Raw genomic sequence first — 21,759 nt, 5'->3', positions numbered from 1 at the left:
ACTGGTTGAACAATACCACAAATCACAGCTGCAGTAGATGCCAAAACTTGATACAACAAAGTGCATTATTTCATTAATCTGCAGTATTTCATGCTACTGATTTACTTGGAATAAAGAGACTGTTACCATAACTTTGGACATATGTGGCATTATTTGAAGATCTGTCATGAAATAGTATTGCATTTTATGGTAGTTGACATACATCAAACAGTCAATACTACAACCATCTGAAAGAGTGGTTGAGGCCAATTCTGACTCCAGAGGTCAAAGACCAAATTTGTTTAAATCAGTGGAGGGAAACTTTCCGATGATTTACACAGAAGGGTTAAAGGAGAATTACATTTTTATAGCAGCTCTGCTCCAGGTCATGCCATCTGTTGGGTGTAGTGTTAGTCTAGATACAGAACAATGGTGCCTGAGCAACTTCCGCCTTTTCCTATAGCCATCCGAAAAGTCCATGAGCCAGGGCTTGAGTTCCATCCTAGGAAGAAAGTGGAGAGTGGAGGAAAGTCAGCAGTCAGACATTTAGGCTCAGAAGTTTCATGTGGCTTCACTTCTAGCTTGAAAGCAGTGTATTAGAGCCTCTCACTTGGGTTGTACTTTGTACTTTTCCAAGTACTGTATCATATACAGTCACTTCAGTTGAGCTGCAAAGTAGTAAGAACCTACCTTCTGAAATTAAAGTTCCTGGAATTTTAAATTATACATTAGCTGTGAGTACATTTCTAAGATTTTTTGCAGCTGTGTACTTACTTACATTGATTATTATAGACATCATACTATAGTTTTTACTAATAACAAGACCACTCAGGAAGTAGAGCCAAGAGATTCATAGCAGTGGCTGGTTCTAGAGAGTGATATAGAGAATTGATGCAGAGAACTGTATCAAGTGATACGGAAAACTGGAGGGGGAAGACAACCTTTTTAAAAGAAAAAAAATGATCATGCTTTTGCCCTACTTTTTAAAGATGAATACATATTAGATTAAGAAACAAAAGCTGAAAACAATGGGCTTTAGCCTAGATAAATACCCACTTCATGAATTTAAAGTATGTTAGCCCCTTTAGGCCACTTTGGCACTGTTTAACTTCAGACATAATCCTTGGGGCTCCATTCACAGAAGCAATATATGAGCTATAGATATGGCCATGTTGACGAAAGAGCTCTGTCCATACCTGGATGGAGGGTTGATTCCTTACAGTTATTTTACTTCTGCTGACAACCATAAAATCAGTTCTTAAATGGAGGGGAATGTGGCCTTAAGGAAGGATTGATTTTCTAGAAGTGAAGAGAAGTTTATTCCTTTTAATCAGATAGGATAAGAGGAAGGAAAAAAACAAACTAACATGTTTTTGAAAAAGTGTAAATGAGAGATAAAGTAGGTCATATAGAGTTTATAATGAGTTTAAAGAGTTTATAATGAAATTTTTTGCTTAGTTTTGAGTTATTTCAGTGAAAACAATAGCATCTATCTCCTTCCTTTTTTGGTGAAAAGTTACAAAACATTTTGCTTCAAAATATACACTGCTGCTTAATTTTTATGACTACGTTTTTGTTTATTGTTCATTCATCTAGTGTCTGCAATATATAGTTTTACACTTTTTTGTGTGAGTTTTCTACATGTAATTAGAAAAAACAATACTTAATACATGTTTTAAACTTAGTAACTGTAGAATATTGGAATTATTTTTTAAGATATTAGACTCCCTATTGGCTCAAATAGTAAAGAATCTGCTTGTAATATGGGAGATCCGGGTTTGATCCCTAGGTTGGAAATATCCCCTGGAGAAGAAAATGGCAACCACTCCGGTATTCTTGCTTGGAGAATTCCAAGGACAGAGGAGCCTGGTGGGCTACAGTCCATGGAGTCACAAAAAGTCAGACCCTGAGCGACTAAGTCTCAGATGATAAGTGTTAACTGATTTAGACAACACAGTAATAGTAGTAACTTTATTGTGCATTTGATTTCACTTAAATATGGGTTATCATATTGTTTATATACATACCAGGTGAGGTTGAGCAAAGAAATAGAAAAAATAATTATTTGATATTAAAGATTTGAACCATATGATTTGATGATTTTATAGTGCTGAACTGAAGATTCTATACAGAACATTATTTTCAGTTATAAATATGAGTGATCTCTTTATGTACTAATATGGATGGATCTCCAAATACACCAAGTTACACAACAGAGTCTAATATATACTATTAATTATATGCTAAAAAACAACTCTTTTTGTATGCTAAAAAACAACTCTGTTTTACATGTTCACATGTATCTAAAATGCCTCTAGAAATATACTTGGGTATCGACTATTTTCCCAGGAGAGGGATATTTGGGATGGCTGGGAGATAGGATAAAAATGAAATGTTAACCTTAGTTATTCCCATTCTAATGTGGATAAAGAGTTATCATTTTGTGATAATACTTCCCCAGTAACTAATGATCTTTAGCAGTATTATATGTATTTATTGGACACTGATACATTAAAGCAGTGTCCACTAAATATATGTATGACTGTTCAGACTCTTTTTGTTTGCCTAATTGACTTGTTGAAATTTGTTGTAGATTCTAGATATAAATCGTTAAGTATATGTATTTTAAATATATTCCTTTTTATTCCCTCAGCATGCCTTTTTATTTTCTTGATGACTTTTCATTAAAATAAATATTAAATTTTGAAGATTAATTTATCATTAAAACTTTATTTAGTTTAGTCACATTTTCTAAGAAATATTTGCTTTCATAAACTCTGAGAGAAATTATACTAGGATTACTTTCAGAAAATTTTGAGTTTGAATTTTATGTAACACTGGAATAAATTTTTGTGAATAGTATTTGGTAAGGGTCAAAATTTATTATTTCTACACACATATCCACTTACTCCAGTATTATTTATTGTGGAAACTTTCTTTTATCCATTGGATTATCTGAGTCCTATGTTGAAAGGAAATTGACCATATATGTGGTTAGATCCAATTTTAAACTTCTTTTTCATTGGTTTATTTGTCTCCTCTTGTACGAATCGCTTACTTTATTGATTACTATATCTTCATAGGAAGAATTGTTTATACGAGTTTAAACTAATTTGTTTTAAGATTCTCTGGGATGTTTTTGGGGCTTCCCAGGTGGCCCAGTGGTAAAGAATCTGCATGCCAATGCAGGAGACATGGTTTAATCCCTGGGTTGGGAAGACACCCTGGAACAGGAAATGGCAACCCACTCCAGTATTCTTGCCTGGGAAATCTCATGGACAATGGATCCTGGCAGGCTACTGTCCATGGGGCTGCCAGAGTTAGACATGACTTAGCAAATAAACGACAACAACAAGGAACGTTTTCTATGTATGACTTATGGTCTTTTATTTCTTTCTTTCCTGTGTTTATGTTATTTATTTTCCTTGCCTTATTGGTTAGAGTTTACAGACAGTATATTTTAAATCAAATTTTTGGGAAAAAAATCTGTATGTTATTTCCTTAAATATTATATCTATATCTCTTTTTACTGTCCTCTCTTGGGACTCCAAATACATGTTTATTAGACTATTCGATATTGATTCATAAATTAGTAGTACTCCATAACTTTTAACATTTCACTTTACAAAATCTATATTGTATCATTTTGATTAATTTGTCTTCAAGTTCACTTACCGTTTTATTCGCTCTCACCAATCCATTTTTTCCTAAGCCCACTCAGTGGATTTCTCACATCAGACATTATGCTTTAAGCTTTAGAATTTTTATTTCTCTGCCAAAATTGTCACCTATTATGACTCTCTCTCCCTCTAATTCTTAATTGTACTAATTGCATTTAAATTCAGTTTCTGCAAATTAAATAATTTTATTCTTTTTTATGGGTGGGTAGCATTCCACTATGTACATGTACCACATCTTTATCCACTCAAGTGTCCATGGACATTTGCGTTGTTTCCATGTTTTGTTTGTTGTGACTCATCACTGCAACCTTGAACTGCTTACCTTTCTCTGCTTCAGTTTCTTCATGTGTAAAGTAAAAATAATAAAAATACATAGCATTGTTGTGAGGATTATGAAAGCTAGTTTATGTTATAATCTGTTTATTAGAACAGGTGGCATTAAAAGTACTAATATTTTTTTTCAGTGCATTTATTATTTTTATTTCTATTTTTACACTCTAGATATCTGTTTTATTATGTGTCACTTACTATTTATTCCTAGCCATCATTATGGTCATTTGTCTATATTTTAGGACATAATTTTGATATATACTTCATTTAATATGAATTACTAATAAGAATAAATGCAGTTGGATTTTAGACTTGAATAATTAATTAATGCACAAATTTACTTTAGGAAAAAAATTCATTCTTAACTATAAGAGTGTGAGATCATTATTATGAGTGCATTGTTCAGGTTTACTAAATAAACTTTTTTGTGTGATTTAGAAACTAATCAATATACAAAATTATTAAATTTGCCCCGTTTATTGTATCTTTTTAAATATCTTAATTTTTATATACCACAGACATTCACTGAGTGCCTACTACATTCCTAGCCTTGTGTATAATAGCAAAACACCAAAATAGGGTTAAAGACTGGAATGATGAAGTGCAATATTCTGGAAGAAGGAAAATTATCTGAGCTTGAAAGTTCTGAAAGAAAAAAAAGTAAGACAAGTTTAGGAGGATAAACAGTTACAGTCATCCCAGACCAATAATTTTCCATTACTGATGGCTGTTATTGCTAAGATACCACAAGGAAAATATGAGGAGATGATGTTTCTGTTTGTTTACTTACTTCATTTTGTGTATCATATACATATATAGCACTCCCTTTTTTTAGCATTTTATTAAATTATTGTATAATTCAATTTATTTTTCATTTTAAAATTAATTTTGTTATTTTATTAAATTATAAAAATATATAAAATATTAAATTTTAAGCATCTTAACAAATACTATCTCGTTAAATCTTCATAACAACTCTATGAATTAGGTAATACTATTTTCTCCAATTAAATATACTAAGTAACTTACTCTGGGTCACATAATTAGTAAATGTCAAAGTTCAGCTTTTTACCAAGTAGTCAGGATGCAGATTCCTTGTTCTCATTCAACACGCTATACAGCTTCTCTATAGATGGTTCATTTCTCATCTTAATGTAATAAAATAGCCACCATATATTAAGCATCCAGTATGTGCCAAACAAAAATTTTTCATTTAATTCCCATAAAATAATTTGAGTCACCAAAGGCATTATTAAACTTTTACAGTTTGTAAAGAATGGATATTCGTTCAGTTAGGGGGCTTTATTTTAAGGGGACATGGAGAAGTACGTGCAGCAGGAAACCATACCAGAGATTTAACAGATAATTTTAGAAAACTGGAATTTTCATATTCACCAACTCTGAGCAAACAGCATCACTTTAAAGCTAATAATATTGAGACTCCATGGTTTATATAAGGTTATATAGCTGGCTCATTGGAAAAGACCCTGATGCTGGGAGAGATTGGGGGCAGGAGGAGAAGGGGATGCCAAAGGATGAAATGGCTGGATGGCATCACAGACTCGATGGACATGTGTTTGAGTAAACTCTGGGATTTGGTGATGGACAGGGAGGCCTGGCGTGCTGTGATTCATGGGGTCGCAAAGAGTCGGGCACGACTGAGCGGCTGAACTGAACTGAGCTGGCTCAGAACTAATGTTATGCCAGTACTCACATATCACACTTCTTCTTCAAACAGAATTTGCATTCGTTTATGTCTCAGCCTACCATGGCTGATAACAACAGAGTTCATAAAGAACCAGTATGGTACAGTGAAAAGATCAATGCTATTGATTACTTAGGGGTTTCCCAGGTGCCTCAGTGGTAAAGAATCTGCCTGCAATGCAGGAGACACAGGTTCAATCCCTGGGTTAGGAAGATCCCCCAGAGTAGGGAACAGCAACCCACTGCAGTATTGCCTGGAGAATCCCCTTGGACAGGGGAGCCTGGCGGGCTATAGTCCATGGAGTTAGAGTCAGACATAACCTAGCAACTGAACAACAACAGCAATTGGTTAAGACAGAATTCAGTTGTAATCTTGCCTGTAACAAACTGCTGTGTGACCTTTATACATATCTACTTGTCCCTCCTGAAATTTAATCTATTCTCAGAGGCTACATCTGCTGGAAGTTTTCTGGTGATGTTCTGTTGCTTGCATGTGACTTGCATGCCAAGTCGCTTCAGTTGTGTCTGACTCTTTGCAAACCCATGGAGTGTAGCCTGCCAGGCTTCTCTGTCCATGGGCTTCTCCAGGCAAGAATACTGGAGTGGGTTGCCATGCCCTCCTCCAGGGAATCTTCCTGACCCAGGGATCGAACCATGTCTCCTGCATTCACAAGCGGGTTCTTGATCAGTAGTGCCACCTGGGAAGCCCCACTGCTTGCTGAGTAAAGCTAAATTTCTTGCATTTCATGTTTCTCATGCACTGCTGCACCTATGTAGCCCACATCATGTGTCAGTCACTATGCTAAGTATTTCACAAGATGTATTTATTTGATTATGCAATGTTTTTTTAATGCAACCCTATTGTCTCTATTCAGAATGAGGAAATTGAGCTATATCCAGATAAAGAAACTAGTATTGTTGCAGCTGTTAGTAGCTGATGTGTGATTCAAATCCTGGCAAACAATTATCTGTTTTTTCCTCCTTTGAAATCTTGTATCATTGAGTTCACATCTCTCAGTGATGTCCCAGTTTGTCTGGTGTATCCCCAGTATATATCTTTGTTTCTGACATAGTTGTTACTAGCACACCCTTTTGCTCTCTTGAAGTGTTCATGGTATACTTGCTGGGTTTTTCTCCTAACCAGCTCTTTTATCTCTCTTTTCATTTTCATTTTTATCTGCCTCACCTTAGTTTATACCCTTATCATCTGTTGCATAGATGGTTACAACAAAATTGTTTTTTTTTTCCTTTATTCATACAGATTCCTTTCTCTCCTGTATACTTGAATATTTAGAACCCAAATAATAGCAGGACACAGCCAACATTAACAACAGACATTTACATGATAAATGGCTCTCGACTGCCTCCAAGATAGAATCAAACACCTTAAATACATCTACAGGTTTCAGCGACCATGGAATATGACCCTACTTACCTCTCCAATCCCGTCCCATTAGTCAGCCGGATCAGCTGAATACACGGCTTTGTGCTCCCTAACCACATCAAACACACTTTTTCCCTCTGTACTTGCACAGGCTCTCTCTTTGCCGTTTTCCAAACATTCTCTATGATGCAGCTCAATTACCAGTTATTCTGAAATGTCTCTTTTTCACCTCTTAATGTTAAGTGCACTTTTCTTGACAGTACCCCTGTGTTGGTTTTTATTTTAAAATCCATTTCCATATTGACAGTTAATGATTAAGAGCATGGGCTCTGTTGGGTGGCATAAATGAGATGACATCAGTTCCTGCACATAGGAAGCATTCAATTAATAATGGTGGTTTAATTCTTATACCACTGTATTGTATTTACTGCTTAGTTCTCTTTCTCCAATTATTGTCTGAGTTCTTTGATGGCAGCAAATGTCCCTAATCTCTTGTGTGAACATCTGTTTACATGTATATGTTCATATATTATATAAATATATACATATAAAACTGAATAAAAATAAGTAACAGTACTTAAATAAACAGCTAGTTGTAACACGGATAATAATTATTAGTGTTAGATATTAGTAAATATATGGTGTGTACATATTTGTATTTATAGGTATAATATACTTATTCTATATCTCCGCTAATAGAATGTGAATTTTTGAGGGTAGTGATTCCTTGTCTTTTGGAATTTTAAGGAATTTGGGAGAAGAAGTAGGTTATATTTCAAAATATATGCTTTTGAAAAATATTTACTTTAACAAAAATCATGCTATTTTTCTATCTAATGCTTATTCCAATAGTACCTTATATAATAAACCTTTTGTTCTTGAAATAAGTTGAGACATTTCTCAGCACTTGTGTTCTCCTTACTCACTTACTCTGTTTAAATTCTTGTTGAACTTCTGGTTCCAAATCTCTTTTCTTCTCTCAGTATTCTTTCTTCTCAGAATTTAATTTACTTCACCATTTTTAGGTTCTCTGTAAGTAATTGCATGCTTAGTCTAGAGCTCTAGTACAAACTTCCTTATGGGTTTCAGATCAATGTTTCTAATGTTTGATATAACTTATTGATAGGAATATTTAACACCACTCTGAGTCAACAGGCCTAAAACACGTTTCATTGCAGCTCCTCCCACCTCGGATCATCTGTGCTTCTTTGCTTCCATTGCTCCTTGAAGACAATGTCAAGATGAAATCTCGGTGTCACCCTTGACTCCTTGATCTCTCTTGTAGCCAATCTTTAAGTTTTATGCATGTCCTTTTTAGAAAGAATCTTTTGTTCTGTTCTAGTTACCTTTTAAGATAACTCACCCCCATCCTGCTTATTCATGTATGTATTAATAGTGTTTTTCCACATGTATTGGATATATAAATCTCTTTGAAGTTCGTATATTTAAAAACATTTCTTAATTACCTATTCTAGGGTCAAAGAGTGATTCCAATTTTCTGACCTGATTTGGTACCCCTTATTATTAACATTTTGAGAATCACAGCCTCCTTCCAGAAACTTTTGGATTCTGGTGAATCTTTCCCAAAGGAAAAACTTGGTGAAATTTTAAGAATTTTATTGAATTTCCTGAAGATTGTCATTAGACTATTTAAAAATTCACAGATCATCAGTTTAAAAATGTCTGTTTAGAGCTGAAATTGGAGGCCTTCAGACACAAGAAATGAGATAGGACTCTATAACCAGAATTGAAGAGGAAGACATTTCAGGTGAAAGGAAGTAATAAAACTTAATGGCTAAGAATATAGGTTTTATCGTCAAAGAGAAGTCTATCCTCTGTTAGAGGTTTAAACAACTTCTTCACTAATATGTTCCCAGAATCTAAAAGTATCTGCTTAATAGTAGTTCTATATCCTTTGTTGAAGGGGTGGGTATGGATATTTAGTAAAGTTATTTAAAATCTTTGACCTTGTTTCCAAATCTGTTAAGTGAAAGTAGACTTATCTATCCTATTGGAATGTTATTAGGATTAATGAAATAGCATGTGTTAAGTACATAGTCTGGAAAATAATGTGTTTTCAATGAATGGCAATTATGAAAGAGTGAAAAAATACTAAACTATTGGAATTGGTGAGACAGAGACAGAGCTAATAGAAGCTAGTATAACTGTTGTGCATCACCCACATGCATCAGAATTATTTGTGCTTATTTAAGATGTGGAATAATGGTCCCCTTCTAAGAACTCCAGAGTTCAAATCTTTGGAGAGTCAGTGTAGGAAAACTTCATTTTGAACAAGACCTTTAGATATTAGATTGAACATTGATGTGATGAAGTTTGAGCATAAGGACTGTAGGAACTGACAGTAAACTTCTTGAAGACAAGGACAATATTTTATTCCTCTTTGTTTTCCCATTGTCTCATGAAGGCACGTAACACTTAGGGCCAGGTACAAGATTGGTAATCACTGATATTTGTCAATTAATGAATGTCAAAGTGACACTGAAATTGGGAATATGATCATGGCAGTCACAATGTATTGAGTCTTAGAATGAGTGAAACATTTACCTAACCTCTCAGTTTATCAGTTATTTTCTTTTAACATAGGGTTACTACTACTAATAATAATAATTACATGGTTTCTTTTCTCACTGAGTGCCCAAATTGTAAGTATAAAATGATGTTACACGAGAATGAAGTTTTATGTAGTTGTGCATATGAATATTTTTCATTTTCCCCATGTCAATTTAATTGGAGTTGTTTAAAAAAAAGGTCACTTGGAACCCACTTCCCTTTGAAGGAACACTTTCAGCAGCTCCTTACATTCATTTTTTTTTTACGGAAAAGTTAAAAGTCATAATCAAAATGTAAACTGAGATGAATTAAAATAGAATGCTAACTTGTCCATCTCTTGTCCTCTTGTTTGAGAAATAATACAATCATAAGCGATCAGAATCAGCCTTTAAGCTAATTTATTATAAATATGGTCCTTTAAAACCATTGTTTATTGTATAAACATAGCCTAGTCTCATTCTTCTTAAAACTAAGCTTTTAACTCTTTAACCCTACAGTATGGATTCATCAAAAAATTTACTCCCTATGAAGCTCTTTATGATCCCAACAGTCCTAATTCCTCCAGATTGTTTTATTTCCAAACTTAAATATTTTTTTTTCACTCCTTAGTGTGGAAATTCGGCTACCTCCATATTACATGCTTACTGAAGTAGAAAACTGCCTAATCAGATAGGAAAACATTTGGCTGTGAATAAATCAGCATTTGTCGAGGATTTCAAAGTGTGAAGTTAGGCAGACAAGCATAGATCCTAAGAGCTCTGCTTTCTCTTGCTTCCCTGTAGAGAAATCAGAGGCTAATATGACCTCCACTGCCATCTGTCTAAATACTTGAATGTGTTGTCTTGAATTAACACAACAGATCTACTGGAGGGTGTAATCAAGATTTTATTTTTACATTTCACCACCAGGTGCTCTACAATATAAATTTATCCATTAATATTCAGATTGATTAAGTTTTCCTAAGGAAAACAATGGGTGTTTAAAGATCAACTAATTCAGAACAAGAAGTAAAATTATTTTAATATGTTGACTTGTAGTGTTTATGTGTTTTATCCTTTTTTCTATGAGGAGTTGCTATAGATTTTCTTGAGAGTGGATAACATATTACTATATATATATATATATATGCAATAATAAAATCTAACACTGTCACTTATACTTCCTCTAAATCAATAGTTAATTTACCTGCTACTAAATTTTATTAATTTCTATTTTTTTGGTGACCTTTTAAAAGATCTTAACATGGTACTTTCTATAAAATACGTACTCAGTAAATGTCTATTGAATAAGTGAAACCCACATAGGTTATTTTAATTTCCATATAATCAGATGAAGTTCATGAACAAGGGAGAATTCTCACTACAGTGTTTTCCAGCAACAAGCAATGGGACTATTTGCAAAGCTGAACTAAGGGAAACTAAATAAAAGCATAAATCTTTACTAAAGGTGATTTTCAGCTTGAGACCTGGAAAAGGAACTTAATCTACTGTTTATTAAATAATATTTGTGCCAATTATTCATTCAAATTGATTATAAGCTCAAATGTAATATCTGTATTGGGCATTGCAATTGAAGACAAACAAAAAGACTGATTTTTTTTCTCATCCTTCCCCCCAAAACTCAAAATCTTATGAGAAAGATAGCTTTTTGGAAAAATTTTATTTCTGAAATAACTGTACATTTCCATTGAAGAAATGGACTGTAAATAAGCTTCCTATGGGAAGTACCTGTAATATGCTTCCTGTGGGAAGTACTTTGTTTCTTTTTGCTTCTGAAACCTAGCAAACTTCATAGAAATGCAGTAAAAGTTTACAGAATGAATGGAATTGCCGACAAGAGACTTCTTGCTCTGATTATTTGTAAGTAGCTTTTAATAATAGACTTCAATAGTAACCTATAAATGCAGATTTTAATCTGCTGAAACAGATTATTTCCAACACTAATACAAAACACTTATCAGTGGTTTGGTAACTAAAATTGTTGATTGACATTTGACTTTGGATTTAATGATTAGTGCATATAATAAATATCCTTAATAGGAATAAATCTATGTATATGCATTAATAATTTTACCCTTTGCATTTGTAAACTGTAAGTTGGACTAATATACTGGAATATATTATTGGAATGTCATAGAAATATTTATAACCAATTGCTTTTCAGAAAGATATGGGTAAGCCTATAGTTAATTGTAAAGATCTTTCCAAATAAGAGATTGACCACATTCTTTTATACATAAACACCCATGGGTAGCTGAAAGAAAAAAGGATAAAGTGAAAAATAGAGAGGGGAAGAAAGGAAGAAAGAATGAAAGATAATTGGATAGAAAAAAGGCAAATAATCATAGTATAACTATTCATCTCCTTAATTTAATTTGGATTTGCACTGAATCTTGCCACTAATTAACCTGAAAGGTTTTGACATTTTTAGACTGTACTTCATGTGTGTATTTCTCAGTTAAATAAATATAACGTGACAATAATTTTTATATCAGATGATAAATGTATTAGAAGCTGGCTTAGTTTTTCCCTTAAATACTGATGCAGTAAAACCCAGAGGCCCGCAGTGGCGTGGGTCCCTCTGGAACATCAGTCATGTATGATGCTGTAAGGAGAAGTCTTGACGAGTTAAACTCAATGTCGTCACTCTAACTGACGCTCATCTGAATGCAGGTATTTTTCTACTGTGGAGATTTTGTTTCACTTCACCCTCAACCCAGTTGCTCCTTAGCATTTATCATATTGTTAACACATTCATTTTTATAATGAGAATTCTGTAAAGCACATGCTTTTTTAGGACACATTTTCCCTATTATAATTTTTTCCTCTCAGGCAGGAAGCATGGATATTTGTCAGCATCTCTTATTTGGAAAGAACTTTACAAATAACTATAAACTCATGCCTTCTTCCTAAAAAGTAAGTTGTTAAAACTATATCTATTTATCTTTTAATAATATGTTTCAGCATTTTAGTGCCAGTTTGCAGATAGAAAAACTGCAGGGTAATTATGTAATATGATATTCTCATATTCTAAAACTGGAAAAAAAATAGAATTAAGAGTTTTAAAAATTAGATTTAGAAAGTTCTCTTCCCTAACCTCAAAAGTCAGAGTGAGCTGAGAGGAGGAAATTTTCTAAGCAATATGGACAAATGAAATACTTTTCTCTTGAATTAATTTCTTTTGTTGAAAGGAAGTCTTGTCATCCAACTTGAGCAACCATTAATTATTTCTGTATGTTTAATTATAAAAATCTAACCAAGATTTCAGAATCAGAAGAATCAGTGAAATTAAGAAATATATAAAATGGACTTATTTTTATAAGAAATAATTTCAGACAAGACACTAATTTTGAACATTTATTTTAATGCTTTTAGAGTTCAAGTCTGAGTTTTCTATTTCAACTGGAGATACATTTTTCATGTAATGTACAGTGATGAGAGAGACTTCTGAGAAGTATATCATGGAAAGAATTAATTGCAGCCAGTTCATAGTAGACAGTTAAATATTTAATTTACCACACGTACTAGTTTGCTTAGCTTATCAGTTTCCAAAGCAAAATTATTTCAGGTCGGTAACCCACATACTTTGGAAATTTCATCACTCTTTTAGGCCTCTAAGTTATTCAGCTTACTCAGAGTGCAACTGGAGGGTGGATGGGACAGCGTAGGAGGTATTATGAGAATTCTCAAAAAATTTCAAAGCACTTGATGACAAGGAAACTGCATTTTCTGTTTCTGATTCTTTTCATTAAAACTGAAGTCCAAACAAACCTGTTCTAAGAGAGTATAAAGATAATTCAAGAAAGTCACCTGCCAATGGTTACCATGATCCAACCATCCTATCATCTAACCTCTGTGATTTTGTATTTCTTTTTGTTGTTGTTTTTAGCCCCTTTATTTTAGTTATTTATCTTAATTTTTGACCTCACTAGGATGAACATTATGTTTGGACTCACTTCCCTGGCTCTAATCTCTGAGGACACTTTAGACTCATTTTTTGCCTCCACCCTTGGGAGTGATTACCAGGCTCATTCCTTAATGTACCTCTACCCCTCTGACCTCCCAATTAGAAGGCGGAAATTATATAGAGCTTCCGTTCTGAACTACACAAGGCTGGAGCTCAGCAAGACACACCCATGATTTAGAGGTTCTCAGCCTTAAACTATTGACATTTTGGACCAGATAACTTTTATTTTGGGGGACTGTGCCCTCTGGGATGTTTAGCAGCACTGAAACCCATTGCGTGTGTGTGTGTGTGTGTGTGTGTGTGCGTGCTCAGTCATATCTGACTCTTTGGGACCCCATGGACTGTAGCCTACCAGGCTTCTCTGTCCATGGGATTCTCCAGTCAAGAATCCTGGAGTGTGTTGCCATTTCCTCCTCCATGGGATCTTCCCAAACAAGGGATTGAACCTGAGTCTCTCGTGTCTCCTGCATTGGCAGATGGGTTCTTTACCACTGCGCCAGCTGCAAAGCCCATAAAGTGCACTAATCATTAGATACACTACTACTTTCCCCAGTTGAGACAGCCAATAACCACCCCCTTTTAAGAAGAATCATCCCCACCTAAGAGAAGCAGTGTGGAGGCAGATTTATCTCCCCAGCACATCCTGCTGATCAATCACGATGTGCAAGGCACTACTGTTATGTACTGTGAAAAACTTCGAGAAGGGAGAGTTCCAGTTTCTGTCTTCACGGAACTTCTGGAATATATAGGAAATGAATACAAATAACTAGAACATAGGACAACCTGACATAAAAAGTAGTGATCTCTTGATGTGTATTCAGAAAGAGGAAAACGAAATTCCCTTTGTAAAAATCAAAAAGAATGCTTGGAAAATTTAGGTAGGTCTTGGAGGTAAAGATTTTCCTGCTGGCTCAGACAGTAAAAAATCTACCTGCAATGCAGGAGACCCGGATTCAATCCCTGGGTCTACAGAGATCCCTGGGTCCATGGGGTCTCACAGAGTTGGACATAACTGAGTGACTAACACATTGGAGGTAGAACAGGAATGCAGTGGAATAGAATGGAACATGAAGGTGTTGAGGAAGAATTGTGAACAGCTTTGAACTCCAGATGTTTGGACTTTAGTTTATTATGAACATACTTTCATTTGAATTTGTTTTATTTTTGATGAAGGGAAATGACATGAGGAAACTCATGGTTCGTGTTCTCATACATTTTGACTCTTCTTTTCTACATCCACCATAAATTGTGGGGAGAAAAATGAGGAGTTTGTGACCAGCTCAACAAATCCAGTCCAGAGTACTTCTGCTGGGTAAATGTTGATCAATAGAATGGATGGATCTTATACTTACAAAATCGTTACTTTTATTATTTATTCATTTTTAATAGTTTATTATTAAACAAGTAAAACAACTTAAGAAATAATCTTTTTGGAAAACAATGATTTCAAGAAACAGGCAGAAAAATATTAAAGTTACTCTCTTTGAAGATTGGATGGGAAATTAGCACCCAAGTTTTAATAATATAGAAACTAAAAGCACAATATAAATAAGAAAGGCAAGGGATATAATCTAAAGCTGTCTGTTTATGACATTGATTCTTAACCTCTGGGGACTAAAGGATCCCTTTGAGTATCCTATGAAAGTGATAGTTTCCCCAAGAAAAATACCAATAGTCACATACTCATAAAATCTGCTAAGACGCTTCAGGGTGTTCTTGGCCTTCTGAAGCCGATAAATGGCCTTTCTAGGCACCCATGGCCTTCGGGTTATAAAAAACCCTGACAGAAAACTACAGCTACAAAACACAGACCATTGTTTCAGAGATCTAAGAAACTCTAGAAGTGTCTAAAATAACCATAAGCACAATTTAGAAACTGAAATTCCTGGGGTCTTTATAAATACCTGGATTTCATTTTGAAATGTAGTCAGAAAGCATTTAGTTAGCATTTCCCATTAAAGTTCTAAAAATGTAGATTACTTTTATTTGATGGAAAAAGTGCTATATCTTTTAAAAGCAACATGAGAGAGCAATAGAAGGATTAGAGTTGAAACTGAGAAGACTTTAGGGCTTCTTCCAAGATATTTAAACTTGGACTAATAATTTAGCTTCCCTGAGTTTCAGTTTTATGCTTTATTATAATACAGTCTTGTACTATCTTATTTTTAAGTCCTTTATATGTTCTAAAATTTCATAATTTAAATTAACTCATCTAAGTCTAAAAAGACAAGATAAATAAATAACTTCTAAAAAAATGAGAATAGCTCCAATTATTTTCACAGTAGCATATTTTCAGGAAGTGATTCAAAGCTGGACATAGTTGAATTGCTAAACGACTGAATTTGCAAAAGTGGGAGATAATTAGGTTGTTACACTCAGTCCAAATTAATTATTAATGACTTCTCCATGACTTTGAATCAGAAGGGTTTTTCTTCAGGAGAGGTTCTGACTGGGCTGTCTGAATGATGAATCATCTCCCACACTGAGGTGGTCTTCCCCAGCTCCAAGGTACTCATAGGAACTACCAGGAAATTTGACTGTGGTTGCCTGTGTTGTACTTGGCATTTTACTTTTAAAAAAAAAATCTCACTTTCAGTATTGATATCACCATGCGTTAGCCTGCAGAAGCAAAGGATTTCTTTGAGGAAAAGTGCTTGACTTTAAAAAAAAACAATGCCCTCAGCCAAGGCTCCCATCATCTGAATTCACTCACCATTTGTGTGGCTTTAAATGTGGCTGCACACACACCAGGACCAGGGATCAGAAATGCATCTGGGTAGCAGAAGCCGGTTAGCGTGGCCTCCTCCACCCCCTTTTGTTGTCTGTTTTTGTAACATATGTTAGCCACCAAAGAGACAAACAAGGATAAATGCTTTTCTCCTTTCCCATCTGGTTCTCTGCCAGAGATACAGGGCCTGTGCAAAGTATCAGATTTCAATGTCCTGACTGCTGAGAAATCCCACTTTTTTGTTCTCTATCCATCACCATTCTTCTTCTCAACAAATATTTTTCCATCAAGTACAAAGCAATGGAGTCCAATAAAATCCAGGGTTGTTTCCACTAACTCCCCTCCCAATTCCTGGTGATTAATAATGCATTTGTAGGATAATATTTTTGCACCTTATTTCATAGAACTGTGGTCTGATATAAGGGCTACATATCCACAATATTTTGAATTCCTGAAACTAAAAATTACAGTTTTTCATATATAAATGAGTTCTGGTCTATGAATCAACCAAAAAGTCTGTTGTTTGGACCTCATAATACATTTCTTATGGATATAACTTTGAAAATGACACTAGAACTATAGATTAGAAAAGAGAGACAAGAAGAGAGAGAGGAGCCTAAATCAACACCCTACACAATATTACACATCCTTTGCATTGCAAACATTTGTATCCTTTGCATGTCTGTTCCGTAATGGAAACCAAGAAGCCCTTAGAAGCTGGTCAGCAGGGTACAGGGCAAGGACTGTTTCTTTCAGGTGTGTAAACAGTGAGTCTCATGAGGAGATGCTGGTTGCACCTGCCACATGGAGAATTGTGGCATCCTTATGAGGCAATGCTGCTGTTTCTTCTACATTAGGAACTTTCAGAACCCCAACAAGCTGAGGACTGCGTATCCGCTGCAGCTGTCCATGTTTGCAATTGTAAATTGGATGTTTCAATGTCAGAGGTTGCCAAAATGTGATTAAACTCTGCTACATAAAGAGTTATAATCTAGATGTTTGTTTGGAACTGTAGGGATCTATTAATATTTTCAACTGGCTAAATGAGCATGACTGTATAATACCAGAGTAGTAATTTCTTTTATTAAAATTTTTCAAGCATTCAGAAAACTAGACAGAATAGTACAGTGAATGTTCATAGCTCTATCACTTCAATTTAAAAATCGTTATGATATCTTATAATAACCTGTAGTGGAAAAGAATCTGAAAAAGAATAGATATGTCTACCTGAATCACTTTGCTGTTCATCTGAAACTAACACAACATTGTGAATCAACTTATTTCAATAAAAACATAATGATTTTGATTGATTTTCATTAGTTATTTTTTACTTTTAATTGCCAAATATAATGCAGCAAAACCTAGATTTCATGTCATGTGTACTTTAGTTATACAACTCAGAAAACAACTACATTTTCTTATGCAATGACAGTGACATTATAACTCCTAATAAAAGTATTTTTATTATGTTATACCATATTTATAATCAATTTTCTCTCATTGCCTATAAAATATCTTTTATATTTGGTTTGTTATCTAAACAGGTTCCCCACAATATGTTTGGGTGTTTTGTATCTTAAATATCTTTGTGTTTGGAGCAGTCCCATTCCCTATTTTTTTCATGTACCATTGACTTGTTGCCAAATTTATGCCAGTGTCATGACTGTCAGTGATGTTTTTTCCCTTTAGGCAGTATTTAACAGGTTGCTTTATTCCTTATATTAACATATCCTTTAAATGGATTTTAACTTTGGAGGTGAGCTCTTAAAATATCATTAAAATGTACTAATTTTGTAATATGTAGATTCTAACAAATCATTTAGATTATGATTAAAGAAAAATAAAAGATTGTTATCTCCCATCATTGATGGAAGAAAGAATAATGTGATCAAGATTAAAAGAGTTCCCACATTGTTTAATATTAATCATATATCATAACAAATGTCTTATATATGGCCTGCTCTTTTTAATGCTACTTGTCTGGTTTCTACATTTCTTGAAGATTCTGTCACAAGGGATTCTTACTGAGAAATGTTGGGAGAGAACATTAGAGAATTCTAGACCAAATTTTAAAGGGTCTCTAATACCAAAAAAAGGGCCCCTTTACATATTTGACTTTGAAATATGCCTCAAAAATGGACTGCAAAATGGGGCATTTACAGTCAGAGAACATTTAGGCATCTACTTGAATAAGCAAGGACCAATGCTACTGCAATAGTAAGTTGCTACATGACTGATTATTGGGTGACTCCAACTCCAGAAAATAAATGTAATACTTGGTTTTCTTTCCCCTAGTTAGGCTCTGTTATTATAAATCAACAAAGAATAGTTGATAGGTGAATAACATAAAATGACACAAAACCTGAAAGAATTATGCCTTGGCAACAGTGGCATCCAAACACAGTAACATTTATAACCCTCAGAGCCCTGTTATGTAGTTACTAAAGTGAAAGTGTTAGCCCTCAGTCATGTCCCACTCTTTGTGACCCCACGGACTGTAGCCTACTAGGCTCCTCTGCACATGAAATTCTCCAGCCAAGAATATCAGGGTGGGTTGCCATTTCCTTCTCCTGAAGATCTTCCCAACCCAGGGATCAAACCTGGCTCTCCTGCATTGCAGACAGATTCTTTATTGTCTAAGCCACCAGGGAAGCCAGATACCATTATTATTCCCATTTTAAAGGTAAGGAAACTGAGTTACAAAAACTTTAAGTAATTTCCCCAGTACCACATAATGATAAACAGAGGATTCAAGAACTAAACTGAGGCAATTAAGCTCTTAACCTCACTACTATGCTATATTGTCTTTTAGATATATAATGAGCTTATTGCTATCTTTATATAAACATCAGAAGATAGAGAAATTTTTTCTGACTCTGAAAATTGCAACATTTTATAACCATGTGGAATTTTAATGTCAGTACTTAAATATTACATATAATTTAATAATAACTGTGTTCCTTTTCTTTTATAAAGGTCATCGAGAACCTTGGTCCTTTGGAACTGATTCTTAATACTCCTAGCCATCATAGGGTTCATCATGGTGAGGAAATTTGATCTTTTCTTCTTCATTTCTTAAAAAAATGATATTATTTTGTATTGTTTCATCACAATTACCCAACCTAGTCACCACACATTTTACAAATAGGCATTTGCTGCTTCTTTTGTAGCTGGACAAACCTCATCTTCAAAGCAAGGATTGGAGGGAAAAAAACAAAAAAAAAACAACCAAAAAACCTTTCCATGTCTGGCTTTTAGATTTTCCTTTTTCCTTAGATCTCTTCAGATGTAGTGGGAAAGAGTTCACCAGACGATGGAGTACACACTTCATAGAATCTGATGTTGTCAGTGAAAAGATATTTTTAGGAATATCATTGTTTCAAAAGTATAACTTCCTTTTTTAAAAAAAAACTTAATATTTTGTCTCACAGGCAGAAACCGTTATTGCATAGACAAAAATTTTGCTGGAACTCTTATTATATGGGATAGAATTTTTGGTAAGTAAAAAGTATAAGGATTTAAAAAATTAAATTAACTCCTTAATTCACAGAAAGTCAAAGATCACATCATTATTGTTTATCTTCCAGGGACATTTGAAGCAGAAAATGAAAAAGTTGTATATGGTCTAACACATCCCATTAATACATTTGAACCTTTCAAGGTGCAGGTAATGGTATTGATTTTATTCTTTCTGAATTGATTATATCTTTTTATAAATTTTATATTTGAAAGAAAATTTAGTTGCTGAAAGGTAAAAGTACATTAATTACATTGACCTGAAAAAAAATTTACTTTAGCTGTAAAAGAATTTGAAAATAATTCTGGCACTCCAATACTTGAATCAAATTGGGCCAAATAAATTTGAAAACAGTTCATTGAAACAATTTTTAAAGATTCGTATCAATGTATGACAAAAAAAGTAAATAAATAAAAATTTTAAAAAAAGTTAATATTATTTTAAGCATTTTAATCATAATGTTTATTAAAGTCTACAAAATAGAAAAAAAAAAAGATGTCTGTTATGTAGAATTAAAAGATATATTTCTTTAGCAACATACCTCTCAGAATAGACCTGAAATATATTCGTGTATTCAGAAGGAGTGGTAGTAAAATGTATAATTAAGGCTGATCCCAGAGTAAGAAAAATATTTGCTTCAAGGCTACATGACTCTGGTTAGAAATTCAAGGTGAGGCCTTTGGCCTCTTCTTCTTGGACTGAGGTGTCAGGAGCTATTATGGGTGAGTTAGGTCTGCACATTACCTCACCTGTTAAGACTCTTTGCCCTGGACCAGTTTTCTGTCAGACATGTGGTATTGGTTGTTCGCTGGTCTCAATGGTTGGCACTAGAGAGATGAGGAATGTCTGTGAACCTCGGATCCGTCAGCGGCAGACCACCGCAAACACTCCCCAGGGTCAGGACTAGTAAATGAGAAAAAGATAAGAATACTTGAAAAACTGAAGAGGTCAGTCAATGACAGCTCTGTCCAGGGGACTGGATATACAGCATTCAGAAAGGGAGAAAGTGCAAGTTCATGTTGGGTCTGCTTTACAAACCTACTTCCTCAAAGTTTTTAAAGAAAGTTAAAGTAAGAAAATTGACATTTATTGGGCTTTGACTATATGCAGGGCATTGCTAACTGCACAAATGTTTAACCATTGTTAAAACTTACTAAGGTTTATCTTCTATTCAGATCAGTTCAGTCGCTCAGTTGTGTCTGACTCTTTGCGACCCCATGGACTGCAGCATGCCAGGCCTCCCTGTCCATCACCAACTCCTGGAGTTTACACAAACTCATGTCCATTGAGTCAGTGATGCCACCCAACCATCTCATCTTCTGTCATTCCCTTCTCCTCCCACCTTCAATCTTCCCCAGCATCGGGGTCTTTTCCAATGAGTCAGTTCTTCGCATCAGGAGGCCCAAGTATTGGAGTTTCAGCTTCAGCATCACTCCTTGCAATGAACACCCAGGACTGATCTCCTTTAGGATGGACTGGTTGTACCTTCTTGCAGTCCAAGGGACTCTCAAGAGTCTTCTCCAACACCACAATTCAAAAGCATCAATTCTTCGGTGCTCAGCTTTCTTTATAGTCCAACTCACATCCATACATGACTACTGGAAAAACCACAGCCTTGACTAGATGGACCTTTGTTGGCAATGTCTCTATTTTTTAATATGCTGTCTAAGTTGGTCATAACCTTCCTTCCAAGGAGTAAGCATCTTTTAATTTCATGGCAGCAGTCAACATCTGCAGTGATTTTGGAACTCCCCAAAAATAAAATCTGTCACTGTTTCTATGTTTCCCCATCTATTTGCCATGAAGTGATGGGACCAGATGCCATGATCTAAGTTTTCTGAATGTTAAGCTTTAAGCCAACTTTTTCACTCTCCTCCTTCACTTTCATCAAGAGGCTCTT

General features: G+C 34.5%; 1 protein-coding gene across 3 annotated transcripts in view; it reads left to right on the top strand.

Moving 5' to 3' along the window:
- AGMO (alkylglycerol monooxygenase) overlaps positions 1-21,759 on the top strand; it is a 373,859-nt gene that overhangs the window by 161,382 nt on the left and 190,718 nt on the right. For all 3 annotated transcript variants that reach the window (XM_043462759.1, XM_043462757.1, XM_043462758.1), the window contains exons 6-8: positions 19,319-19,385; positions 19,774-19,839; positions 19,930-20,009. In XM_043462759.1, coding sequence (XP_043318694.1) covers positions 19,319-19,385; positions 19,774-19,839; positions 19,930-20,009 — 213 coding nt within the window. The remainder of the gene's footprint in view (positions 1-19,318; positions 19,386-19,773; positions 19,840-19,929; positions 20,010-21,759) is intronic.

Source organism: Cervus canadensis, chromosome 3 (genome assembly GCF_019320065.1).
Source record: "Cervus canadensis isolate Bull #8, Minnesota chromosome 3, ASM1932006v1, whole genome shotgun sequence".
NCBI classification, from domain to species: Eukaryota; Metazoa; Chordata; class Mammalia; order Artiodactyla; family Cervidae; genus Cervus; species Cervus canadensis.
This window is presented reverse-complemented; position numbering and strand designations above follow the sequence as displayed.